The 27,685-nt window shown below is 41.6% G+C and overlaps 2 protein-coding genes and 1 long non-coding RNA gene across 3 annotated transcripts; 2 read left to right on the top strand and 1 right to left on the bottom strand.

Moving 5' to 3' along the window:
- Positions 1–4,735: 4,735 nt before the first annotated feature.
- LOC139434694 (uncharacterized) lies at positions 4,736–5,653 on the bottom strand. Its single transcript, XR_011644013.1, has 3 exons — positions 5,573–5,653; positions 4,949–5,003; positions 4,736–4,870 (listed from the first exon to the last, which is right to left on the bottom strand). It is a non-coding gene; the product is annotated as an uncharacterized lncRNA (long non-coding RNA).
- A 4,846-nt stretch (positions 5,654–10,499) lies between these two features.
- LOC117453417 (protocadherin alpha-3-like) lies at positions 10,500–13,559 on the top strand. The gene is made up of 2 exons (XM_071204496.1): positions 10,500–12,839; positions 13,521–13,559. Exons 1-2 carry the CDS (start codon positions 10,500–10,502, stop codon positions 13,557–13,559), a joined length of 2,379 nt encoding a protein of 792 aa, XP_071060597.1.
- A 33-nt stretch (positions 13,560–13,592) lies between these two features.
- Positions 13,593–25,890, top strand: LOC117453416 (protocadherin alpha-8-like). The gene is made up of 3 exons (XM_071204495.1): positions 13,593–16,021; positions 25,455–25,610; positions 25,696–25,890. The coding sequence occupies exons 1-3, from the start codon at positions 13,649–13,651 to the stop codon at positions 25,888–25,890; spliced, it is 2,724 nt and encodes a 907-aa protein (XP_071060596.1). The 5' UTR covers positions 13,593–13,648.
- The last annotated feature ends 1,795 nt before the right edge of the window (positions 25,891–27,685 follow it).

Raw genomic sequence — 27,685 nt, 5'->3', positions numbered from 1 at the left:
CCTCTAAATGTTGGTCCTTTATGGCAGATTTGCACTTTTCCGAGAAACGGAGAAGGGTTTCCCCCCTTCTTCAGTGTTCCCCGGATTTCTTGGAAGATGCGTTCACGGCATGCAGTTCTGCAATTCCTGCAGTGTCAGCAATGGTTTTGCGGTCCACTCCGCTCTGCAAGCCGCCGTTTTGTTGTTGCACTTGTTTACAGCCTCAAGAACATGCTTGTAGCGGGTTATGGCCTCTTCTGGGGTCAGGACTGAAACAGAAAAAAAGACAAATATCTAACTATTTAACAACAGTACTTTGTTGTTGCCTATCCTAATGATGTCTGTAGTGCAGAAATCAGTTTGGATATGGGTTTATTAGTAGGGATGTCCCGATCACCTTTTTTTGCTCCCGATCCGATTCCGATCATTTGATTTTGACAATCTGCCGATACCGATTTTTCCAGATCCGATCTTTATGCAATGCATTAAGAGAAAAAAAAGGTAACAGATAACGGCTGGTCATCCAACGCGATGAATTCAGCCATCTTGGCTGTTATTGTGTTGGCCTTTTCCCTGTTCTGGGGCAGTTTCTCTTTCCTTTTAAAAGTCTCTGAAAGTGTCGGTTGTTTCAGTGCCGTTACCTGAGTGGCCACTGTGTACTCGTCGTGTTGTTGTTGGTGTTTGTTTCTCAGGTGGCGTGTTAGATTGGTCGTGTTGAACGTAGCTCTGTTCTTTCCACCACGCGGAACCTCCGCCTTGCAAACATTGCATCTGGCTGTTACACTGCCTTCGCTTTCAATTTTATAATACTTCCAAACTCCTGACATTTGCTCTGTCCCGACTCCCGAGTCACCAGCTGAACGTAGCCTCTCGTTAGCTTGCTGCTACTATTAGACACTGCGCCCACTCTGTTGCTTTGAGAGGAATAAGCAACCAGGTCTGAAAACAAGCCCAAAAGAAGCAACACATACATGATGTTGTGTAATTTTAAACTAAAACTAAGGCCTCAGGATGACTTTAAGACGTGAACATGGTCATTTTTGTTTTGTAACATTGGATCGGGACATCTCTATTTATTAGTATTGATAATATTCTTGTACTTGTGTTATATAGTGATAGTGTAATCCTTACATACAAAATTGTGTAATGAATTGGTGTAGTGTAAAGGTATTACTAGTCGTGTAGCTTTGCTCAAAGTAATGTTTAAATTAGTTATTGTGTTTGGGGTGTGTACCTTTATATACAGAAGATATGTTTGGGCAATCAGCTCTACTTTTATCCAATCATGTTTAATAATGATAACTGATAAGACGATCCACAATGTGGATTTAACGCTATATCGAGATTGCCCCGTTTCTAATTTATAACACATCAATATTGCCAAGTTTTAGCCTGGCATCCTCATGTCTCAGCAGCCTTTAAATGGAACAGTTTGGAGAAGCTACTCTCCCCGTTTATTTAAAAAAATCTGACACTGCAGGTTAATGTAAGCGTGCAGAGACCAACAGAGATGGAGTTGTTTGGAAAGGGGTGGGGAACCTTCTTCCTCTGAAGGGCCATTTCAAGTTGTACAACTTTCTTCAAGGGCCGTACAAATTATTGAACTCAATTTCTGCTTTAAAAAAAACTAAAATCACAGCCCATTCATTTCACCTTTCTTTCATGCTGTGCAAAGAAAAAGCAACCTCTTAATCCAGGTATTTTACCATGACTCTCGCATACATGCATACATGGTTGTGACCACCAAAACAGAAAGATATGGACACAAGATGTGTGCAAATTTGTTTTTAAATTTTGAAGTTAAATGCATCAATCTGGTGCACTTTGGGAACAAAATGAAGAGAACTATGGACACATCTCCCAACACCCATATGAAACAGACCTGTAAGCAGATTTCTCTTTATGGATATTTTACAAATCACTCCCCTTTTAAACTGTATTCTTCTTGTTTTTAAAAACGTTTTTGTTACTGTCAAAGTATTTTATACCTGTTTTTCATTTACAAGAAATGAAGAACAGGGTGCTAGGGCGCTAGTGCGCTCCGCGGAGGTCGCTGTGCTTCCACTTCCGGTCTCGCCCAGCGGCAGCACATCTTGAACTACGACTGGGGCCCTTTCTCATTTCATCAAATCCCCCTCCTCGACTCCTCGACTCCTCGGTCCTCCGGTAGTGACCCGGAAATGAATTTTAGCGCGCCATGTTGAAGGACATCTCATTTCTCTAAATGCACTTCTAAGACCGAGGACCGAGCGTTGAGGAGGCTCTCTGGAGGAGCTATAACCGAGGATACACTGATGGGTCCTCCACGGCTCCTTCATGGATGCATTTCCGGCAACAGAGATGTTTCAAAGAGTCGTGACGCACGGCCGGACTTATCTCAGCCAATGACAGCTCTGCATGCATCCCCTGGATATTATTTTATTAACTGCTTTCATCGCGACGCGATGTTTACGGCCCGTCCACACTACAGCGTCGACAACTCCAATCTGCCCATTCACTTTGAATGGGGTGACGTCACGTTGCCTCGCTTTTTCGCCGAACTGAATTGTGGGTAGCAGAGCGGTCCGTCTCCGCCGTCTCCGGCGTCAGAAGTTGAACATAGGTTCAACTTCTGACGCCGGAGACGCCGGAGTAGCCAGCGCCAGCCAATCAATTCCCGTTTCGGAAAATCTGACAGCTCAAGCCGTAGCTAATCAAACCGCGTCTAAGCTGGGAGAGATATCCCGCCGTTCATTTCTATATTTCAAAAAAAGTTGGAGGAGAAACTAACTATCGCCGTAGAAAATCACGCGGTTTTGTATGACCAGACCCTCTTCACCTACCGGGATACAAACCGGAGGAACCAGGCATGGAGGGAGGTGGCAGAGACAGTGGGTGAAACTGGTAGGTTTTCGCCTGTTTGGGGAGTTTATATATATATTGCTCCCATAAAATCCCCGGGGTTTTTTGCTAAGTATGTCGGGGGCGGGAGATTCATGTGATTGGTTGTTGGTCGCATTGCTTGAATAAAATCCCCAAGCTACAGACACGCCCAGCTCCAAGCTTTTTTTGAAGCTGTAGTGTGGACGGGCCGTTACACTGCACACCAAAGTACTCAGTGTTATTGACGGAAGACAGACTTTTAAAAAAAAAAAGAAAACATTTATTGAATGGCTAATGAAAAGGGAGTTGCTTCAAGGAAAAATGAAATGCAAACTCTGCAAAAAGAGGATGAAACTGGAGAAACACTCAAACGTCGACGGACTGCAGTGGTAAGTATATTTTTAGCACGGGTTTTAACGATGACTTCCTCTGTTTACTGATATGTAATGTTACAAAGATAAGTCCTTTATCAGGAAATGAATGCCTGTAAGTATTACGTTTTTTTTTAAGCATGTTGACTGTTGTTTAACATCACCGATATCTAAATGCTAATTTCAGTTAGCGCGTCAATGACGTTATCCATTATATGTTAGCATTGAGCTAGCGGACTAAGCGCTAGTTATTTGGCAATTCACAACGCAGGCTGCTTGGAGGTGTAGCGGGGCAAGCGGTGCTTTCACACCAAGTACTTTTCCTAGTTGGAAGTGAACTAGTGAATCGCGTTCACACCGGAATAATCCCTGAGGGAGGCAAATGAAGCATGAAGCCGCTGACGTCACTTCTTCTTCTTCTGCTTTGGGTTTACTCAGCGCCATATAGGCCTAGATAGAAGCATATGCCTATGGATAGAAGAGTTACGACAACGGAAGTCCAAAAACGGTTATCGTCACGTGGTTCATGTAGACGAGGATCGTTCCCCGGAAGTTCATGGCGGGCAATGTGAATGCATCGATAACAGGAGATAGAACTACGATGTTTGGTAATTATTAGTGAATAAAGGTTTTGATTTGCAAAATGTATACAACAAATCGATATGTGTATGTATTTACATCAATATGTTTTAAAAAATAAAATAGAATTTGCTAATATTAAGTGATAATATTAGGATTAGTGTAAACAACTAGTTTACATGTTTGGAAAAATGTGTTTGCTTTGCAGAAGCAAAAGACAAGGCATTGTACATAAGACAGTTAAACGACTAGAATTAAACAATCGAAAATGTAAACATCTCAAATAGCAATAAAATAGCAGAAAATATACATAGTGTGAACAGCTATCTTACCTGTTAACATATACATGTTAGGCTAACGTTGCCTTGGTTAAAGAGCCTGTTGCTGTTGTTTATTGCTTTGAATTGTTTAAAACAAATATTATCTTCTTAAACTTGAATGGTAGTCAGTAGCATCACTTCCTAATGTTTGATATATTTAGAGGGAGGGAAGGAAGGCTTCAAAATTCAGATTAGATTCATTTCTTTAATTCATGGTGGTTTCAGTAATCCCCTGGTAATTGAGGACATAAGTAATCTAAATGATTAATGTAATCTTTATGACTTTCAGAAAGGACAGGAGACCGACAGGTGCCTATCAATGATTGTCAACTGACAGTAAATAAATGGTATTCTATAAACATTGAATAGCATATCATGCAGTTTGTCTGTGCCTTTTCCTCCGTGTTGTCCTGGCATATAGTCTCCCCCATGGTTTGCTGTGCTGCTGGGGGATGCTCCAAGCGCTCAGAGAAAGGAGTATGAATGTAAAGTTTCCCCACTGACACAGAGAGGAGGAAAGAATGGCTGGCTCAAGTCAGCAGGAGCAATTTAACTATCACAAAAGACAACAACAGCAACATATGTATAATCATATTTTTCACAAAACGAAGACCACACCATTGGGAAGCTTAATGTCTGTTTAATCAAAATAAGGAACAGGGAGAGGCTTGCAGAACTCTGGGAGTTGAGACTCAGGCTCAGGGTGAGGGTCTCATTGCAGGTCTTCAGGCTCCATTCAATCCCCCTGGGGTTCTTGTGCTGAAAGAGGGAGACAGGAGAAAGGGTTAGATACATCTAGCAACCTGTAGGATGGGAAATTGCCTATTTGAAACTTACCTTGTGTTTTCACTCTCACTTAAGTCCCTTTGCCATCAATCCAAAATCAGCTGAGCTGCAACATTATACAGACAGGTAATAATCATCAGAATCACAAGGACAATATGGCTCTGCTAAAAACACTCACTCATAAACAATGTTTTTGTTTACTGTTTGGAAGTCTCAAATATCCACTCTAAATCCATATCGATAGCGATGTATCACAAAAATAGCTCTCTTCCTTATTATTGTGTAACGTGAACTATATTATACTAGCTTGAACTCCAAGATGAATATCCTCATTTCACCACCTCCACCCACTACAATCACACGCCCCAATGTTATATTTAACTAATATGTAACTCCCTCCACCCCGGATAAAAGCACGTTAAGAAGCCCCTTTTCTCTAATTCCACAACGTTGGAAGAAATAACAGTAAGAGAACAAATTAATAGGCTGTTGTGGTTAACTTGTGTTGCTAACTTTATCTGGGATCCTAGCCTAATCTGTTATCTGTAAACGTAAAAAATAAAATATACTGATTTAAGGGTTAATCCACTAACATCCTTTAATACACATGTGTAGTTAATTTGATTCAGATGTTCTGATAATATCCGCAATATAAATCTTTAAACGTCTTCTTACCTTTAAAAGTCCATCACGAAGGGTCTATTATGCTACAACTCTAGTGCGCTGCTAGCCGCAGATCCTCTCAATAGTTCCCCGGAAGTTAGCTAACTTCCGGGGAACTGTTGAGAGGCTCCACGATCCGCCATTGCTGTAAAAAACTGGTCCATTGGAGTGTGTCACTACCCGATCCGTCACCCTACCCGATCGGTTCTGCGCATGTGCGAGATGGTCCGGAAGTCCGGACGGCAACACCAGATGGACACTTGACACAGTGGCTTTTAGCAAAGCTCAAAAAGAAAAACCGAGAGGGATGAGTTATTGTTGTTACAACGTGACTTCACTATTATTTAACAACTCTTTTTATTGGGTTCTTTTATTTGGGGTTAAGTACATTGTCAGAATAAGTGAGAAATAGATTTAACTTCTGTTAGACAGCTATCATACTGAATACATATTTACTGTGAATGTATGCAAAAATGTATGGCATATGGCTGTCTAACAGAAGTTAAATTCATTCCTCACTTATTCTGACAATGTACTTAACCCCAAATAAAAGAACCCAATAAAAAGAGTTGTTAAATAATAGTGAAGTCACGTTGTAACAACAATAACTCATCCCTCTCGGTTTTTCTTTTTGAGCTTTGCTAAAAGCCACTGTGTCAAGTGTCCATCTGGTGTTGCCGTCCGGAGTTGTCCAACATGGCGGACCCTCTCGCACATGCGCAGAACCGATCGGGCAGGGTGACGGATCGGGTAGTCACAGAGTGAACGGAGATGTTGTAACTCTTCTATTATATGGCTCTGGGTTTACTGGCAGACAGCAAACAACTTCACGGCGGATCCGTCTTGTGTAAAACTCTCGCGAGAGTTTGCAAGTCACGTGGCTGAATGTTTACGTTTGGCAGGCAGCCTAGCCAACCCAAAGCAGAAGAAGAAGAAGTGACGTCAGCGGCTTCATTTGCTTAATTTCCCCTCAGGGAACTTTTTCCGGTGTGAACCTATGGTGTGAACGCGAACTGTACTTAGTTCCATGGGGGTACTAAGTACTGGGCACTAAGTACGGAAAAGTACTTGGTGTGAAAGCGGCTATTTATATGCAGTAAGAAGGATATAGCTGCTTATCAGATTCAACAGTTCAGTTGGGGTGGGGGGAGGGAGTATTCAGACTTATCCAGACACCAAATTATTATAAATCTAAATGATTTACTTGAGATTGTTTTGTTTTTTTGCAAGAAATATTATATATATTCCATCCCTACATTGGAAAAAAAAAATGGGTTCAGAATGTTTCAATGTGTGATTATTCTAATAGCTTAAAAATACATGCGTAGATGCTCTGCTACAGGGAAACTCGATAGATAAAATTAATTAGCAACATTAAAATATTCTGTTTCATCTTGAGAAATAACAAATGTGTAATGTGAATTATATAATTATACATTTGCCACTGGTGCTGAATGCGTTCGTCTTCATATGCTTTTGTTCATATTTAGTAATTCTATATTGATCTTTAACAGATTTTCCCAGGGACTGCAGCTAAGGCAAATTGACATGCTGCAGGATGGCGTGGCAGGAAGCAGTCGCACGCTGTCAAAAATTAGCCTGAAGTTGAGGAAGGTCTGCAAGAGTGCAATCAAGAGGAGAGAAAGGAGGGGAAAGCAGAGACTTGGAGGACCAAACTAATTTGTCATGCTGGACGAAAGCAACTTCTACCACAAAAGGAAGGTGTGTATAAACTACAGAGCCTTAGCCTTTGGCCTCACTAAAACTAAGACCTTTGTTTTTCAAGGTGAAATAACAACATATCTTTTAAGGTCAGAGATTAACGAATGAGCAAAGTAATGTAATTTTATAATTGTCATATACACCCTTATGCCTGGCGTGCTTAGGCTTCCAAGACAGTATACATTAGAGAGAGCCAGCTCCACAGTGTATACACAGTCAAATAACAGAAAAAAGAATTTAGAAGCTAAGAAGTATCTCACCCAATCAGATCATTAAGGAAATAAATCCTTATTCTTACTTTTTATTACTAACATTTTAAAAGTGCATAATCTATTTATATATCATCTAATTCTAATATATATCTTACCTTTTCATGTCTCTTGCAGCAAAATAAGCAAACTTTAACTTAAAGTGGACCTATCATGCTATATTTGAATAATATAGTGTAGGACCATACCTATATAAGGCATATTTATACTTTTTTATTTTTCAAAATACCAAACAGATCATGCATTTTAGCCATTCCTCATCAGTTCGCTCAATTTAACACTGTCTTTTCATGGGCTGATTCTGTGAGAACAGCACCATCTACAGGCCTGGCATATGTACTATAGCGTCTCCAGCGCTTTCGAACGGCAATGTCCGTGGCTGTCTCTTCCTGATTGGTGGAGTTGGCCCAATAGCCGTAGCGCCACTTCTGTGACATCACAGAAGTGTTCAAATCTGGATCAGTCTGTATCAGATCCGTTGCAGCCCCTTTTTAAGAGATTTGGGTATGGAGGAAAAGAGAGAGGGTTGTGTTTTCTGACACTTGGTGAGTTCCCTGGAACACCGGGGACACATATTCATGTATAAAAGACGTACAAAAGTGCATTTTGCATGATAGGTCACCTTTAATAAAATGAAGAAGCCTTTTCTGTTTGTACCACTACATTTTCATTTTTTTTCTCTTATTTTTTGAGAAAGGAAATGAATATTTTTAAATTGTAAAAGAATGCAAATAACAAACACATTTGACTTTGTTTTTCAATTCCTGATGTTTATTTTTATATAATTGTGTTGTCCTTTTTCACTGCTTTATTACAGTATGGTAGGGGAAGATTCGGTCCTACGTGGAGGAGGAGAAAATGGGTCTTTGGAATGCTGGGCATCAGAGGAACAAGGAGAAGACCTATATCCTGAGGCTGGTGAAACAAAGATCACGGCACCACTTAATTCCTCTGGTCACAAAATACGTTCGCCAAGGGACGACGGTGATAACGGACATGTGAAGGGCATACACCACTGCAATCGCAGAAAGTAGCTTTGTCCATTTCTCTGTGAACCACAGCGGGGGATTTGTGAACCCAGACACAGGAGCCCACACCCAAAACGTTGAGCGGGCTTGGTCAACGTACAAGTCCCAGGTCTGGAGACTGCGGGGGAACCGCACAGTGAAGACTCTGAAGAGTCATCTTGCTTTGATCGAGTGGACACATTGGCTGGCAAATAAACACAAAGATGGTCCCTTAGGCAGATTGCTGCATGATATACGCCACTTTCACAAGTTCTGAAAGCAACCTCGTTTTCCTTATTAGTGTCCTTTGGATTGTTGTTTAAATAAAAATGTAAACTTGAGTGCACAGGGTTTGTTTGTTTGTTAAACTGCTTAAATAATGGTAAGGTAATAATTATTTAATGGGTAACTACTGTTTTTGATGCATTACTTTACTTGAGGGGACACACTGCTTAAGGAATGGTAAGGTAAGCATTAGGTAATGGGTAAATACTGTTTTAGTAACGGTAAGGTAATCATTAGGTAATGGGTAACTACTGTTTTTGTTTGCGTTCCTTGAGTTTACTGTACCCAAACAGCCTAAGTAATGGTAAGGTAAATAAGGATGACTTAAGCAGTAAAACGTGAGTCGGATCCACCTCCACCAGTTGATCCAGGGTGGGACCCAAGCCAGCCGAAGATGGCAGGTTTAAAAGTGCCCTGCTGCAGCGGACCATTGCTTCAATCAAAGTCTCCATGGAACTCATTAACGAATTATTCATTAATACATACCCCCCCAGTCTGTTTACCAGTAACTATTCATGAGTTCACTCAGGAACTCCTCATTAACTAACCATTAACGAATGATTCATTAATACAGTACCCCCCCAGACTGTTTACCAGTAACTAACCATCAGTTCTTCAATCGCAGTTACTGAGGAACTACTCATTAACTAACCATTAACTATAGTCGTTCCTCAGTAACTAAGCACATTTTGTGTACCTTAGTTACTCAGGAACGACTAGATAGCTAATGAGTAGTTCCGCAGTAATTAAGCACATTTTGTGTATACCTTAAAGTGTTACCAATAATTGTATTTCCACAATCCTCAACATCGGAGAGGTTTAGCTGTTTTACTTTTGTTACATGCTTCCCCGGACTTCCCGAGACTTCCTCATGGGAACATATAATACAAAAGGCTCTTTTAGTACAAAGAGTAAGTTTTCCCCCTGCTGGATAAATGCAATAACATGTAATAATAACAAAAGGTAAGATACCACAGGTAATTAGTTAGAACCCCTATTTTATCAGTATGTCTGCACAGCAGTTAAAGTGGTCAATCTAGATTAAAACAGAATTGTCCCCATTGTTTATTTAATAGGCCTAGTTACTAACATTAGATATTTTATTGAGATATGGACTGCAAAATAAAACATTTCCCCGGTTTTCATTTGAAAAATCAAGTCACCGAACGCGGTCGCCTTGGCTTATTTTATTGTGAGAATATGATGTGAATTACTGTTCAAATTAGTTAATGTAATAATCGTTTGGTTTCTTTTACATTAAAAACAAGTTCGAATTTTCAAAAGGCCTTATGTTTTTTTTTGTTGGGGGGGAGGCCCTTTTTCCAGTTTAGAGCAATAGCCCCTCCAAATGTCTGTGCACATTCCTAACATTATATATGCCTTTCTTATTTGTAGCCTATGACTCGCTTTGTGATTTCTCAGTTACCTCTGGGTGTCAGTATTACATTGGAAAACCCAAAGAAACGTCGCCACTCCCCACATTAATCTTTTGTTTGCCCCTTGAAACGAAGCAGAGAAGGCATTGAATGAGCGCGTCCTCTGACGAAACTGTGATCTGCTATTAGTAAATATGAAAACCACATTGGCTTGGTTATAGACAGCAATAGCGGAAACGGGTGTTTTTGTATGTCTTTTTGGAAAACAATGGGGATCGAAATGCAAGTTCGAAGAAAGGCCTGCTTCTGGTTTGCTTTTCATTTAGCTCCACTGTTGTTTGTTGGAATACAGGCTTTGGCAGAAGTACGATACTCGATCCCCGAGGAGATGAAAGATGGGACTATTGTTGGATATGTTGCAAAGGATCTTGGTCTTGATATCCCCTCTTTGATTGACCGACGGTTCCGTGTTGTTTCTGAATCCGAGGACGCGTTATTTGAGGTAAACCAGAACAATGGGGCACTGCATACTCATAAGAAAATTGACAGAGAGCTGCTTTGTCAGGGAATCGGTGCCTGCCTAATGGAGCTAAAAGTCATTGTGGAAAACCCTTTGGAAATACACTACGTAGTTGTAGAAATTACTGATGTAAATGATCACTCTCCTAGTTTTCCTGAAAGGGAACAGATATTTGAAATAGCTGAACAAACATTACCAGGAAAGCGATTTCAACTGCACACTGCTCGTGACCCCGATGCTGGAGTAAATTCTATTCGTACATACACTTTAACGTCAAATGAACATTTTGAAGTAGACATCCGCCAAAGCGATGAGGATAAAATACCATTTCTCGTGCTGAAGAAATCGTTGGACAGAGAAAAAAAGAACAAACACACGCTGCTGGTTACTGCAGTTGATGGAGGTAAACCTCCAAAATCAGGCACACTTAATGTTTCTATTATTGTGCTGGATAGTAATGATAATCGACCGATGTTTAGTCAGGAGATTTACCACATTTCAATACCCGAAAATATTCCCGTCGGTACTTTAATATTTAGACTGAATGCAACGGATCCAGATGAGGGCATTAACGGGGAAATAGAATATAGCCTCGGAAAAACTCTGAAGAAAAAAGTACATGATATTTTTGAATTAGACAAATTAACTGGAGCGATTAAAGTAAAAGGAGAAGTCAATTATGAAGAAAACGATGTTTATAAACTGGATGTTGAGGCATCAGATAGAGGCGCACCTCCACTGACAGGTGAGTGTAGAGTCGTTATAAAGATAATAGATGTCAATGATAATCCACCAGAAATAGAAGTCACATCACTCTCAGATACAGTGTCTGAAAATTTGAAACCTGGCTCAATGATTTCTCTTATCAGGGTCAAGGATAAAGACTCCGGTGTGAATGGCAAAATAATTCCAAGCATAACCTCAGACGTTCCGTTTGAATTAAAGCCCTCCTATAAGGAAAACATTTATTCAGTTGTCACTAAGGGATTTTTGGATCGAGAGCAGGTGTCACATTATGAAATAACAATAAAAGCCACTGATTGTGGTGAACCTCCCTTATCTACATTTAAAACTCTCAACATTCAGATATCAGATGTAAACGACAACAGACCACATTTCTCTCAAAACCCATTACAGTTTTACCTTTTCGAAAATAACATTGCCGGAAACTCTATTTTCTCTGTAAGCGCAACCGACAACGATTTGAATGAAAATGCAGCTATTTCATATAATATGGTGGGAGAAGGGAGTCAAATGTACATGTCTTTCCTAAATATCAACTCTGAAACTGGAGATATATCAGCGCTAAAAAGCTTTGACTTTGAGACTCTGAAAACGTTCCAGTTCCAAGTTGTCGCCACAGATTCTGGAGCTCCGTCGCTAAGCAGCAACGTCACAGTGCACGTGTTCATTCTGGATCAGAACGACAACGCTCCAGTCATCCTGTATCCGGTCAGCTCTAACGGTTCTGCTGAAGGTGTGGAGGAGATTCCCCGCAATGTGAACGCAGGACACTTGGTGACTAAAGTCAGAGCCTATGACGCTGATATAGGATATAACGGCTGGTTACTGTTCTCACTGCAGGAAGTTACTGCCCACAGTCTCTTTGGTTTGGACCGCTATACAGGACAGATCAGAACACTTCGCTCATTCACAGAGACAGACGAGGCTGAGCATAAACTGCTCATCCTGGTGAAAGACAATGGCAACGTGTCCCTGTCAGCAACAGCTACTGTGGTTGTTAAACTTGTGGAGCCCAGAGAGGCTTTTGCTGCTGCTGATGTTAAAAGTGCATCAAAGGATGATGAGGATAATAACGTGACTTTTTACCTGATGATAACTTTGGGCTCAGTCTCAACACTTTTTCTCATCAGCATCATCGTGCTGATTGCAATGCAGTGCTCTAAGTCCACAGACTATACTTCTAAATATCTACAAGAGACTAACTATGATGGGACACTGTGTCACAGCATCCAGTACAGATCTGGAGACAAGCGCTACATGTTAGTTGGACCCAGAATGAGTATAGGATCTACTATAGTCCCGGGCAGCCATGCCAACACACTGATGCTCCCTGACAGGAGGGGGACATCCACAGAGGTAAGACATTCATTAAACAATATTTACGCAGTATGTTGTCATGTACAAATATATGTTCATGCTTTGCTCAAAGTCTGTTTCCTACCATGTCTCATAAGCCTTTTGAACCGCATACCTGACATTAATCAATTTGAAATATAAAATAGACAGTCTTTTCTCGATTATTACCATTGTCCATGGTACCTAAATCATAATGTTCTTGTTCTCGCCAAAAAGTTCAAATGGGATTGTGGGAAAAGCAAGATGTGTGTTTCATAAATGTGGGTCTCAGATTAGTAACATTACCACAACTACCGGGATGGAATTTGGATGGAAAGCACGGCAATGCTGCAGTGTTACCTTTGAGCTTAATATGCAATATGCGTGGAACCAGTTTTGGATGGAAGTACTTTTGTTATAAGAAGGAAATGCTGGGGCTCCTTGTAAATGGTATACATGGAGCTGAATCTCATGAACATGTCAACAAGTACAACAATGGTTAATAAAATATATATTGTTTAAATAATCAGTAAAAGGCTGGCATATTGTTATCTGCAAGGCATATAACAGCATCTCTTCAAATGTTTTAAAGAACATGTAAAGTTTGTTTTTATGAATTGCCCCTGGGTGTCAGTATTACATCGAGAAACCAGACACGACTTTGACCCTCCCCTTCCAAGGCTTTTGTCTCTTACTGAATAGAGGTTTGAGAGCATTGTAATCAAGCAAACCAGTCGTTAGAATCAAGCTCTGAGTTTTGCAGAATACGCGTTATTCAGCGGGATGGATTTACATAACCGTTTTTCAAAGTAACCGGCTCCTGTTGGTGAATGTGTTGTTGGATAATGATGGGGAACGATACAAAACCTCGGACAAAGGACTGCTCCTGGTTTGCTTTTTATTTGGCTTTACCCCTGCTGTTCGGAAATCAGGCTTTGGCTCAGATACGCTACTCTATTCCAGAGGAGGTAAGAGAAGGCACAGTTGTTGGAAATGTGGCCAAGGATCTTGGTGTTGAAATCCCCTCTTTGATTGCTCGACGGTTCCGCGTTGTGTCTGGAAGTAAGGACGCTATTTTTGAAGTAAACCAGGATAATGGGGCTCTGTACGTCAACAAGCACATTGACAGAGAGGAGCTGTGTCAGGGAGGCGGTGCCTGCCTTATGGAGCTCAAAATCCTCGTTGAATCTCCTTTGGAAATACACTACGTAATTGTAGAAATTACCGATGTAAATGATCACTCTCCTAGTTTTCCTGAAAGGGAACAGATATTTGAAATAGCTGAGCACACATTACCAGGAAAGCGATTTCAACTGCATACTGCTCGCGACCCCGATGCTGGAGTTAACTCTATTCGTACATACACTTTAACGTCAAATGAACATTTCGAAGTAGATATCCGCCAAAGCGATGAGGATAAAATACCATTTTTAGTGCTGAAGAAATCATTGGACAGAGAACAAAAGAACAAACACACGCTGCTGGTTACTGCAGTTGATGGAGGTAAACCTCCAAAATCAGGCACACTTAATGTTTCTATTATTGTGCTGGATAGTAATGATAATCGACCGATGTTTAGTCAGGAGATTTACCACATTTCAATACCCGAAAATGTTGCACTCGGTACTTCAATATTTAAAATGAATGCAACGGATCCAGACGAAGGCACAAATAGTGATATTGAATATAGCCTAGGAAAAATCTTAAAACGAAAAATCTATGATATGTTTGAATTGGACAAATTAACTGGAGATATTACAGTTAGGGGAAATGTTGACTATGAAGAAAATAATGTTTATAAACTTGATGTTGAGGCGTCAGATAAAGGAACACCTCCACTGACAGGTGAGTGTAGAGTCGTTATAAAGATATTAGACGTCAACGATAATACACCGGAAATAGAAGTCACATCACTCGCAGATACAGTGTCTGAAGATTCAAAACCGGGAACAATTATTTCCCTTATCAGTGTAACGGATAAAGACTCCGGTGTGAATGGAAAAATAATATCAAGCATAACCTCAGACGTTCCGTTTGAATTAAAGCCCTCCTATAAGGAAAACACTTACTCGGTTGTCACTAAGGGATTATTGGATCGAGAGCAGGTGTCACATTATGAAATAACAATAAAAGCCACTGATTGTGGTGAACCTCCCTTATCTACATTTAAAACTCTCAACATTCAGATATCAGATGTAAACGACAATCGTCCTCTTTTCAATGAAACGCCTTTAGAGTTTTATCTGGTAGAAAATAACATTGCCGGAAATGCTATATTCTCTGTAAGTGCAACAGACAATGACTTGAATGACAATTCAGCTATTTCGTATAGTATAGTGAGACAAGGCAGTCAAAATGACATAATGTCTTTCCTAAATATCAATTCTGAAACTGGAGATATTTCAGCGCTAAAAAGCTTTGACTTTGAGACTCTGAAAACGTTCCAGTTCCAAGTTGTCGCCACAGATTCTGGAGCTCCGTCACTAAGCAGCAACGTCACAGTGCACGTGTTCATTCTGGATCAGAACGACAACGCTCCAGTCATCCTGTATCCGGTCAGCTCTAACGGTTCTGCTGAAGGTATGGAGGAGATTCCCCGCAATGTGAACGCAGGACACTTGGTGACTAAAGTCAGAGCCTATGACGCTGATATAGGATATAACGGCTGGTTACTGTTCTCACTGCAGGAAGTTACTGCCCACAGTCTCTTTGGTTTGGACCGCTATACAGGACAGATCAGAACACTTCGCTCATTCACAGAGACAGACGAGGCTGAGCATAAACTGCTCATCCTGGTGAAAGACAATGGCAACGTGTCCCTGTCAGCAACAGCTACTGTGGTTGTTAAACTTGTGGAGCCCAGAGAGGCTTTTGCTGCTGCTGATGTTAAAAGTGCATCAAAGGATGATGAGGATAATAACGTGACTTTTTACCTGATGATAACTTTGGGCTCAGTCTCAACACTTTTTCTCATCAGCATCATCGTGCTGATTGCAATGCAGTGCTCTAAGTCCACAGACTGTACTTCTAAATATCTACAAGAGACTAACTATGATGGGACACTGTGTCACAGCATCCAGTACAGATCTGGAGACAAGCGCTACATGTTAGTTGGACCCAGAATGAGTATAGGATCTACTATAGTCCCGGGCAGCCATGCCAACACACTGGTGCTCCCTGACCGGAGGGGGACATCCACAGAGGTAAGACCTAAACAACACAATTGTAAACAATATGGTACCATGTTAAATGTTATGTTTGTTTTGCTTTTTTCAAAGGTTGCTTCGTATCGTGTCATACAAGTATTTTTCACAGCCACAAAGTAATTATCGGCAAAATCAAATATTTCAAAAGTTCTTTCTTTCTTGTGTGAGTTCATACACAGTTCTCTAGGGTTCTATTTTGTCTCAATTATCAAACAAAATGAGCATTTACTTAGAAAGGGATACATAAATGCAAAAAGTTTGTGTACACTCAATTGTCCAGGGTCCAGTGTTTTTTTGTGCTAAACGTTTATAAATAGGGGCTGAAAGCAAAGTTGCTCCAATTAAAAGTGTTAAAAAGTCATTTAAAAGTTAGGGTTAAAAGGCTGATCCAAAAGGGTACTTAGTTGAAGGAGGGGTGAATCGCAATTACACCCCTCTGTTGCTCCAGGTCACTTCCCCTTACTCGAGCCGCCGGCGATAATCCACCTCCTTGCTGATGGTGTCCTGCGTTGCCCGCCTCTGCTCGTCACAGCCAATCCGCGTACGTCCTTCCTGGATGTGAGCGGCCTTGGGCCCTTTCTCATTTCATCAAATCCCCCTCCTCGACTCCTCGATTCCTCGGTCCTCCGGTAGTGACCCGGAAATGAATTTCAGCAAGCCATGTTGAAGGACATCTCATTTCTCTAAATGCACTTCGAGGACCGAGGATCGAGCGTCGAGGAGGCTCTCTGGAGGAGCTATAACCGAGGATACACTGATGGGTCCTCCACGGTCCTCCACGGCTCCTTCATGGATGCATTTCCGGCAACAGAGATGTTTCAAAGACTCGTGACGCACGGCCGGACTTATCTCAGCCAATGACAGCTCTGCATGCATCCCCTGGATATTATTTTATTAACTGAAAGCAGTGAGAACAGCTGTGAGGTCCGTGCAGAAAGCAGAGCAGTGTGTATAATATATATCACTCAGTAGAACAGGCCTACACTACTCTCTTTATTTGCTTTAGTTTAGTAGATATCTACAAACAAAGAGTCGATATTTTTCTAAAACCATTTAGTGCTTCACAATAAAATACACCACGGCTGTAGCCTGTTTTAGGAGCTGTATGTGCGTGTGTGTGGTGTAGGTGTGTGTGGTACAGTGTGTGCGTCGATGCAGCAGACAGACAGGTGTCAGTTGGTTTGGTGTCCTCTGCTTACTTTTAATACTTGTAAATAAAACTTTTGGCCCGTAATTTATTTCCCTCATTGTAGCGACCGAGGGGGGGGGGGGATATATCCAGTCTCTAGTGTTACGTTATTATGAGAGTGCTCTGTTTAATTCTGAAATTGTATATATTTATATAAATATATACATATATATGTGTGTGTGTGTCCGCATCTGTAGCCTGTTATTGTCTCATTATACCGCACTGTGAATGAATCAAAGTAAATATATAAGTCGTCATGAACACATCTGTCCATCAGACAGAGGGCTGCTGTGCCTCCTGTCATCATTAATGGACGTCTCTTTAAAATGACCGCTCAGAGGGGAGGAGTTCTCATTTCTCTAACCGCCTGCTGCTTCCCCTCCTCTCTCCTCGGTTCCCCTCCTCGGCTCCTCCGCTCGCATCTCCTGTGGGCGGGACTAAGTATCGAGGATAGGAGTCGAGGAGGGGAGTCGAGGAGGGGAGTTCGAGAAATGAGAAAGGGCCTTGCTCGTTGCTTCCTGCCTGCTCTGTGTACACACGAGAGGCTTCTCAATACTCAAATTTCCCCTCCTCGACTCCTCGACTCCTCGGTCCTCCGGTAGTGACCCGGAAATGAATTTCAGCGCACCATTTTGAAGGACGTCTCATTTCTCTAAATGCACACCGAGGACCGAGGATCGAGCGTCGAGGAGGCTCTCTGGAGGAGCTATAACCGAGGATACACTGATGGTTCCTCCACGGCTCCTCCGCGGATGCATTTCCGGGAACGGTGGAGGCGTGACGCACGGCCGGATTTATCTCAGCCAATGACAGCTCTGCATGCATCCCCTGGATATTATTTTAGAACCTGCTCTCATCGCAACGCGATGTTTACAGTGAGAACAGCTGTGAGGTGCAGAAAGCAGAGCAGTGTGTAAAATATATATCACTCAGTATAACAGGCCTACTCTCTTTATTTGCTTTAGTTTAGTAGATATCTACAAACAAAGAGTCGATATTTTTCTAAAACCATTTAGTGCTTCACATAATAAAATACACAACGGCTGTAGCCTGATTATGCGTTAGGAGCTGTAGGTGTGTGTGTGTGTGGTACAGTGTGTAGGTGTGTGTTGTACAGTGCGTAGATGCGGCGGACAGACGGGTCTCAGTTGGTTTGGTGTCCTCTGCTTACTTTTAATACTTGCAAATACAACTTTTGACCCCTAATTTCAATTCCCCATTTCAGCGACGAGAGAGAGGGGGGGGGATATATCCAGTCTCTGATTGTGTTACGTTCTTATGAGAGTGCTCTCATACTTTAAATTGCATATATTTATATAAATATATTCAACACATCCTCACTCCCAGGTCGGCCTATGTTGACGTTATGTCAAGTCCCCTGCCGGCTTTTTCCAACGCAAGGGGGGGGGCCTTAGCGTCCATTTTCAACGCAAGGGGGGGGGCCTTAGCGTCCATTTTCAACGCAAGGGGGGGGGGCCTTAGCGTCCATTTTCAGCTTTCCGGGATGTCCATGTGCTTCTATGGACGCTCATGGAAGCACCGCATTCATTTGTGTCGACTGCCCTTAAAGGCAATGTGAGCGTCCATTCTCATTGGATAGCGGAGAATTGTACACCCGGAAGTAAATATTCCCCTTACTGACGATTGATTTTACAGTGATATCTGCACTACTCATCGACTAAAAAACACCAGATTATCCTTGTTAATTACACAACATTGATTGGTTTAAATTGTGTGCAATGCTTTTGTATTTTTCCCCTTCGATTCGGAGAAACAAATCTTTTTTCGGAGTAAATGATGGCACACTACACTACCCAGAATCCCCAGCTATCATTTCTCCCTGCAGAAAAAGAAAACATGGCCGAACTTCGTTTTATTCTGGAGAGGCTTCTCAATACTCAAATTTCCCCTCCTCGACTCCTCGACTCCTCGGTCCTCCGGTAGTGACCCGGAAATGAATTTCAGCGCGCCATTTTGAAGGACGTCTCATTTCTCTAAATGCACACCGAGGACCGAGGATCGAGCATCGAGGAGGCTCTCTGGAGGAGCTATAACCGAGGATACACTGATGGTTCCTCCACGGCTCCTCCGCGGATGCATTTCCGGGAACGGTGGAGGCGTGACGCACGGCCGGACTTATCTCAGCCAATGACAGCTCTGCATGCATCCCCTGGATATTATTTGAGAACCTGCTCTCATCGCAACGCGATGTTTACAGTGAGAACAGCTGTGAGGTCCTGCAGAAAGCAGAGCAGTGTGTAAAATATATATCACTCAGTATAACAGGCCTACTCTCTTTATTTGCTTTAGTTTAGTAGATATCTACAAAGAGTCCATATTTTTCTAAAACCATTTAGTGCTTCACATAATAAAATACACAACGGCTGTAGCCTGATTATGCTTTAGCAGCTGTAGGTGTGTGTGGTACAGTATGTAGGTGTGTGTTGTACAGTGTGTAGGTGTGTGTTGTACAGTGTGTAGGTGTGTGTTGTACAGTGTGTAGGTGCGTGTGTTGTACAGTGTGTTGTACAGTGTGTAGGTGCGTGTGTTTGTACAGTGTGTAGGTGCGTGTGTTGTACAGTGTGTTGTACAGTGTGTAGGTGCGTGTGTTGTACAGTGTGTAGGTGCGTGTGTTGTACAGTGTGTAGGTGCGTGTGTTGTACAGTGTGTAGGTGTGTGTGTTGTACAGTGTGTAGGTGTGTGTTGTACAGTGCGCAGATGCCGCGGACAGACGGGTCTCAGTTGGTTTGATGTCCTTACTTTTAATACTTGCAAATACAACTTTTGGCCCGTAATTTCAATTCCCCATTTCAGCGACCAGAGAGAGAGGGGGGGGGGGGGTATATCCAGTCTCTGACTGTGTTACGTTATTATGAGAGTGCTCTCATACTTTAAATTGTATATATTTATATAAATATATTTGTGTGTGTGTGTCCGCATCTGTAGCCTGTTATTGTCTCATTATACCGCACTCTCAATGAATTCAAATAAAATATGTGGGGGAACAATGTTCAGCTGATCTAACAGAGATTATAAAATATGACAAAACACTCGACAGCTGATGCAGCTGTTGCCACGTCATAATGAACGGACGTCGCTTTAATATGACCGCTCAGAGGAGAGGAGTTCTCATTTCTTTAAACGTCTGCTGCTTCCCCTCCTCTCTCCTCGGTTCCCCTCCTCGGTCCTCCGCTCGCATCTCCTGTGGGCGGGTCTAAGTCTCGAGGAGGGGAGTCGAGGAGGGGAGTCGAGGAGGGGAAATTTGAGTATTGAGAAGCCTCTTGGGTGTAAAATGCCTATTTTAAAGTTAGTTTGGCCATTAAAATGCGTTTTGATGTCATTTGATGCGAGAAATATGAGTTGTTATTTCAGATTATGTGTGCAGTGGATGTCCATGATCTTTAGTTTGCTAGTTATTACGAAGATTACTTCAGGAAATTGCGTCCAACGTTTTCATTGTTACCAAGGTGGTTGCTAGGGACGCTGCTATCGATATTATTTCTGTTATGTTGTGTAACTGTTTAATGGTGTTATCTTTATTGCTACCCCCTTCCCCGTCAATGTATAGTGTTGGTCCACAGCGCAAACATATTAGTTAACAAAATCCGCATCTAAAGATACGTTATTTCCCCCTGTGCAATTCCAGTCTCACATCTCACAGCACATCGTCATTAACAAATACCGGAAACAGACCGAAAACGTTTAAAGAAAATAAAATAATACCTTATTCCGAGTGTGCTTGCTTTTCTCTTTGAAAGTCATCACATAACGGCATTGTAATACATGGTTCGGCTGCATTAAATATTACATATCTGCCGTAGTTCTGTATTTATAGAGCCCTGATGAGAAGACAAACATGAGGAACTGAAAACGTGACGTGGATCATAAATATATCAGCCATTAAACAACATCTTACATTTCTTTTCACACAATACGTCTCTTTGCCGTATCAACACTAATTCGGCTCACTTTTATATTTGATCCAATTGGTAGATAGGCTGTATTTACACCATAAAGGTGCACAGCTGATATAAAGAGACACCTGGTGGTTAAAGCATGTTATTGAATTTCATTATTTTATTATTAGATATTAATAGGATCCCTATAAAGTATATTCATTACTCGTTATTCTCTACTAATAGTTAATTAAAGACTGTATATAATGACTATTTTGCACATCCCGTTCAAGATTTCAAGATTTTCTAAGGTTTATTGACGTATCATATAGGCCTACACAACTGTGGTGTAGTTCTGCACTGAATGAAAAACTTGGGTCGCAGGTTCCTCAATAGTGCATTACAAGACATCTATCAATATGTGTGCATACCTCCAGCAATGTGAACTATGTTGAAGCACTTATTTTTAACTGATATTATACATAATGTATTATGCTCTTATAAGATGTATGCAGATATTTCATCTCCGGCCTTGTCAGGTATTGAACAATCAATAAATAAAGAACACAGAATTGTTAAATATAAAACACAGAATTTGTGTGATTATACTAAATGATTTTCAAATAAACACCACTGCAGATTTAACTGTTACACATGCTGATGTAACGCAAATGTTCCAACTTGGGATCAATAAAGTATATCTTATCTTAAGCTGATCGATGGCTACTGCCATATTTGCAAAATGTGCCTATGAACCTTGACAAGTGCATGTTTCAGGCTTATCAATTAATGTAATGTAATGTAATGTTATCAATTAACAACAGGAGGGGTCACAAACATAAGTCCAGCTGTTAAATAAAGCTCTTCTGACCTTAGCTGGCGTGTGGGTATATATATTAATACTGCCCATTATGGGCACCAGCAATTTTCACCCATTTATTAATTATATGTTTTAAATGTGAGTGTTTCCTGTCCCCTAAACCTCCAGGGATGTACACAGTTTAATACTGGCAACTTCTTATTATGGGAATACGAAAACGTCTTTTAAAACTACAACTCCCAGTAGAGACGTGCCATAGAGAACATGTTGCGAAACAGAATAGCCAGCATGTGTAGTTCTGGGGACGGGGTGGGGGAGGGGGACGCGGTGGACCCGTTCAAATCCAGTTTTGAACAGTCTGCCGTGGTTCCATCCCATTTCAAGTGCTGTTCGAGGCTCGGTAACCCTCGGAGCACACTCTTGCAGTTGACACAAACAAATGCCGTGCTTCCATGAGCGTCCATAGAAGCACATGGACATCCCGGAAAGCTGAAAATGGAAGCTAAGGGCCCCCCCCTTGCGTTGAAAATGGACGCTAAGGCCCCCCCCCTTGCGTTGAAAATGGACGCTAAGGCCCCCCCCCTTGCGTTGGAAAAAGCCGGCAGGGGACTTGACATAACGTCAACATAGGCCGACCTGGGAGTGAGGATGTGTTGATATATTTGTGTCTGTGTGTGTGTCCGCATCTGTAGCCTGGTATTGTCTCATTATACCGCACTCTCAATGAATTCAAAGTAAATATGTGGGGGAACAATGTTCAGCTGATCCAGCAGAGATTATAAAATATGACAAAACACTCGACAGCTGATGCAGCTGTTGCCACGTAATAATGAACGGACGTCGCTTTAATATGACCGCTCAGAGGAGTTCTCATTTCTTTAAACGTCTGCTGCTTCCCCTCCTCTCTCCTCGGTTCCCCTCCTCGGTCCTCCGCTCGCATCTCCTGTGGGCGGGTCTAAGTATCGAGGAGGGGAGTCGAGGAGGGGAGTCGAGGAGGGGAAATTTGAGTATTGAGAAGCCTCTACGGGTTGCGCAATGCGCTCATTGCTGCTGCGGTTCCATGGTGCTCTGCTTAGTTCAGGGGCAGTGGGAAATTGAAAACATGTTGCTCCGAACTCACACAATTAAAACACAGCAATACTTAATATAAAAACATATCAGATCCCATTAAAACTGACCCCGTCACATTATAATGACAACCATTTCCCTGATTATTACCGCTGTCCATGGTGCTGAAGATACCATGTTCCTGCTATTTACCAAGAAAGTCCCACAAATATATTTATTTAGAAATATTTGAGAAAATATCTTTCAAATTTGGACCTGAAAGTACTGACAAACAATTGATTGAAAGTGTGATAAACTATAGAGTTCAGGATTAAGTATTCATGGACTTAGTTGTTTTGTTACAGAGTGTTATTTTAGTGGAATGGTTGTGTAAATACTCGTGGTTGCTTCCCATGGGGCTGACACTCGTGATCAAACTAATTTGCAATGTTACAACAACGTATTGAAAAGTATTGATTTTATTATTCCTAAAACTCTATGACAATGTAACAGTCTGAATTAATATGGCTCTACAAAAGTGCAACTAATCAATTTCTTTAATTAAATGAAATGATGTTGGTATTGTTCCTTAATGTACGGTTATTTATATCAGCTTTTTCGGGAAACGTTTTTCTACCTAAACATATAGCAACGTTTATATTGAATAGTTGCCTCTGGGTGTCACTATTACATCGGGATACCAGACACGACTTTGAACCTCCCCTTCGACGGCTTTTGTTTCTGACTGAATCAAGCAAACCAGTCGTTAGAGTCACACGTCGCCTCTTGCAAATCGCGTTATTCAGCGAGATGGATTTACATAACCGTTTTTCAAAGTAACCGGCTCCTGTTGGTGAATGTGTTGTTGGATAATGATGGGGAACGATACAAAACCTCGGACAAAGGACTGCTCCTGGTTTGCTTTTTATTTGGCTTTACCCCTGCTGTTCGGAAATCAGGCTTTGGCTCAGATACGCTACTCTATTCCAGAGGAGGTAAGAGAAGGCACAGTTGTTGGAAATGTGCCAAGGATCTTGGTGTTGAAATCCCCCTCTTTGATTGCTCGACGGTTCCGCGTTGTGTCTGGAAGTAAGGACGCTATTTTTGAAGTAAACCAGGATAATGGGGCTCTGTACGTCAACAAGCACATTGACAGAGAGGAGCTGTGTCAGGGAGGCGGTGCCTGCCTTATGGAGCTCAAAATCCTCGTTGAATCTCCTTTGGAAATACACTACGTAATTGTAGAAATTACCGATGTAAATGACCACTCTCCTAGTTTTCCTGAAAGGGAACAGATATTTGAAATAGCTGAGCACACATTACCAGGAAAGCGATTTCAGCTGCAATCGGCACGCGACCCCGATGCTGGAGTTAACTCTATTCGTACATACACTTTAACGTCAAATGAACATTTTGAAGTTGATATCCGTCAAAGCGAGGAGGATAAAATACCATTTTTAGTGTTGAAGAAATCATTGGACAGAGAACAAAAGAACAAACACACGCTGCTGGTTACTGCAGTTGATGGAGGTAAACCTCCAAAATCAGGCACACTTAATGTTTCTATTATTGTGCTGGATATCAATGATAATCGTCCGATGTTTAGTCAGGAGATTTACCACATTTCAATACACGAAAATGTTGCACTCGGTACCTCAATATTTAAAATGAATGCAACGGATCCAGACGAAGGCACAAATAGTGATATTGAATATAGCCTAGGAAAAATCTTAAAACGAAAAATCTATGATATGTTTGAATTGGACAAATTAACTGGAGATATTACAGTTAGGGGAAATGTTGATTATGAAGAAAACGATGTTTATAAACTGGATGTTTGAGGCGTCAGATAAAGAACACCTCCACTGACAGGTGAGTGTAGAGTCGTTATAAAGATATTAGACGTCAACGATAATACACCGGAAATAGAAGTCACATCCACTCGCAGATACAGTGTCTGAAGATTCAAAACCGGGAACAATTATTTCCCTTATCAGCGTAACGGATAAAGACTCCGGTGTGAATGGAAAAATAATATCAAGCATAACCTCAGACGTTCCGTTTGAATTAAAGCCCTCCTATAAGGAAAACACTTACTCGGTTTGTCCACTAAGGGATTTTTGGATCGAGAGCAGGTGTCACATTATGAAATAACAATAAAAGCCACTGATTGTGGTGAACCTCCCTTATCTACATTTAAAACTCTCAACATTCAGATAATCAGATGTAAACGACAATCGTCCTCTTTTCAATGAAACGCCTTTAGAGTTTTTATCTGGTAGAAAATAACATTGCCGGAAATGCTATATTCTCTGTAAGTGCAACAGACAATGACTTGAATGACAATTCAGCTATTTCGTATAGTATAGTGAGACAAGGCAGTCAAATGACATAATGTCTTTCCTAAATATCAATTCTGAAACTGGAGATATTTCAGCGCTAAAAAGCTTTGACTTTGAGACTCTGAAAACGTTCCAGTTCCAAGTTGTCGCCACAGATTCTGGAACTCCGTCGCTAAGCAGCAACGTCACAGTGCACGTGTTCATTCTGGATCAGAACGACAACGCTCCAGTCATCCTGTATCCGGTCAGCTCTAACGGTTCTGCTGAAGGTGTGGAGGAGATTCCCCGCAATGTGAACGCAGGACACTTGGTGACTAAAGTCAGAGCCTATGACGCTGATATAGGATTAGAACGGCTGGTTACTGTTCTCACTGCAGGAAGTTACTGCCCACAGTCTCTTTGGTTTGGACCGCTATACAGGACAGATCAGAACACTTCGCTCCTTCACAGAGACAGACGAGGCTGAGCATAAACTGCTCATCCTGGTGAAAGACAATGGCACGTGTCCCTGTCAGCAACAGCTACTGTGGTTGTTTAACTTGTGGAGCCCAGAGAGGCTTTGCTGCTGCTGATGTTAAAAGTGCATCAAAGGATGATGAGGATAATAACGTGACTTTTTACCTGATGATAACTTTGGGCTCAGTCTCAACACTTTTCTCATCAGCATCATCGTGCTGATTGCAATGCAGTGCTCTAAGTCCACAGACTATACTTCTAAATATCTACAAGAGACTAACTATGATGGGACACTGTGTCACAGCATCCAGTACAGATCTGGAGACAAGCGCTACATGTTAGTTGGACCCAGAATGAGTATAGGATCTACTATAGTCCCGGGCAGCCATGCCAACACACTGGTGCTCCCTGACCGGAGGGGGACATCTACAGAGGTAAGACCTAAACAACACAATTGTAAACAATATGGTACCATGTTAAATGTTATGTTTGTTTTGCTTTTTTCAAAGGTTGCTTCGTATCGTGTCATACAAGTATTTTTCACAGCCACAAAGTAATTATGGGAAAAATCAAATATTTCAAAACTTGTTTCTTTCTTGTGTGAGTTCATACACAGTTCTCTAGGGTTCTATTTTGTCTCAATTATCAAACAAAATGAGCATTTACTTAGAAAGGGATACAGAAATGCAAAAGGTTTGTGTACACTCAATTGTCCAGGGTCCAGTGTTTTTTTGTGCTAAACGTTTATAAATATGGGCTGAAAGCAAAGTTGCTCCAATTAAAAGTGTTAAAAAGTCATTTAAAAGTTAGGGTTAAAAGGCTGATCCAAAAGGGTACTTAGTTGAAGGAGGGGTGAATCGCAATTACACCCCTCTGTTGCTCCAGGTCACTTCCCCTTACTCGAGCCGCCGGCGATAATCCACCTCCTTGCTGATGGTGTCCTGCGTTGCCCGCCTCTGCTCGTCACAGCCAATCCTCGTACGTCCTTCCTGGATGTTAGGGTCTCCTAATTCCCGGGCTGAAGTCGAATAGTCCATTTAGCTTAGGAACCTTCCTAAAGGAGTGAAATGACCCGGAAGTCCCTCAGTGGCAGCCATGATAAGTGCCGTTCGAATTCTCTAGAATGATGAGAATGATAGGAAAGGAGGTTTCAAACTTCCTTTATAACCTCCTTTAGCTTAGGAACCACTGGACCTCCCTAACCGACAGGAGAAGCGAAAATGCTGCCCCACAATGCCTTGCAGCCGCAGCATTTGCCGTCACTCAACAGTCGGCCGTTCACGGAAACAACCGATTATGACCGAGAAATGATATCATGAAAGTTACGGTGCTTATTAAGCATTTTAAAACATAGGTCGGTGGTAAGTTGCCAAAGTGCTTTGTTTTGAACGTTCATCAGTATTATAATCAAAAAGAGAAATATGAAAGTTAGTTTTCACTGAAATTATCAAATAAAGTCAACATTTCAGTCTTTACTGAGCTGTGTGGGGTTTGTTCAACTTTTAAAAGATGTTTGAATGGTGATGTACACAGTGATAGATGTTAAGGACTAACGTTCATAATAAATACATCTGTATTGATTTTAAGATCTTTAGTTCATACAATCATACGTATTGGGATCATTTGTATTAATGTGGACCGGAGGGAGAGGGTGACGAGCATAAGTTTTACTTTCCTTTTTTATTTCAATTCCAACTTTGGTCATGAAGAATATGTTTCTCTGTTGTCCACGTTCATAAAGCAAAGCAGCAGCATCAGAGCACGGTGCAGAGTCTCTAGATGAGTTCACAGTAGTCCCTCGTTCTTATTAAACATCCATGTTGTAGTCCGTTGTATAGAAAACTGTGGTTTCCATGGTTTCCCCACAGCAGCAGACGCACACAATGACGTCCGCTGGCGCATCATAAACAC

The sequence above is a fragment of the Pseudochaenichthys georgianus genome, chromosome 10, assembly GCF_902827115.2.
Source record: "Pseudochaenichthys georgianus chromosome 10, fPseGeo1.2, whole genome shotgun sequence".
NCBI classification, from domain to species: Eukaryota; Metazoa; Chordata; class Actinopteri; order Perciformes; family Channichthyidae; genus Pseudochaenichthys; species Pseudochaenichthys georgianus.
This window is presented reverse-complemented; position numbering and strand designations above follow the sequence as displayed.

What these genes read in the sequence shown, in the direction of transcription:
- LOC117453417 (XM_071204496.1), top strand. Translation starts at nt 10,500, where the DNA reads ATGCAAGTTCGAAGAAAGGCCTGCTTCTGGTTTGCTTTTCATTTAGCT. An exon ending in GGAGGGGGACATCCACAGAG is followed by an intron (nt 12,840 to 13,520) that starts GTAAGACATTCA and finishes CTTACTGAATAG; the next exon opens with AGGTTTGAGAGCATTGTAAT.
- LOC117453416 (XM_071204495.1), top strand. Translation starts at nt 13,649, where the DNA reads ATGTGTTGTTGGATAATGATGGGGAACGATACAAAACCTCGGACAAAG. An exon ending in GGAGGGGGACATCCACAGAG is followed by an intron (nt 16,022 to 25,454) that starts GTAAGACCTAAA and finishes AAAACGTTCCAG; the next exon opens with TTCCAAGTTGTCGCCACAGA. An exon ending in TGGAGGAGATTCCCCGCAAT is followed by an intron (nt 25,611 to 25,695) that starts GTGAACGCAGGA and finishes TTCTCACTGCAG; the next exon opens with GAAGTTACTGCCCACAGTCT.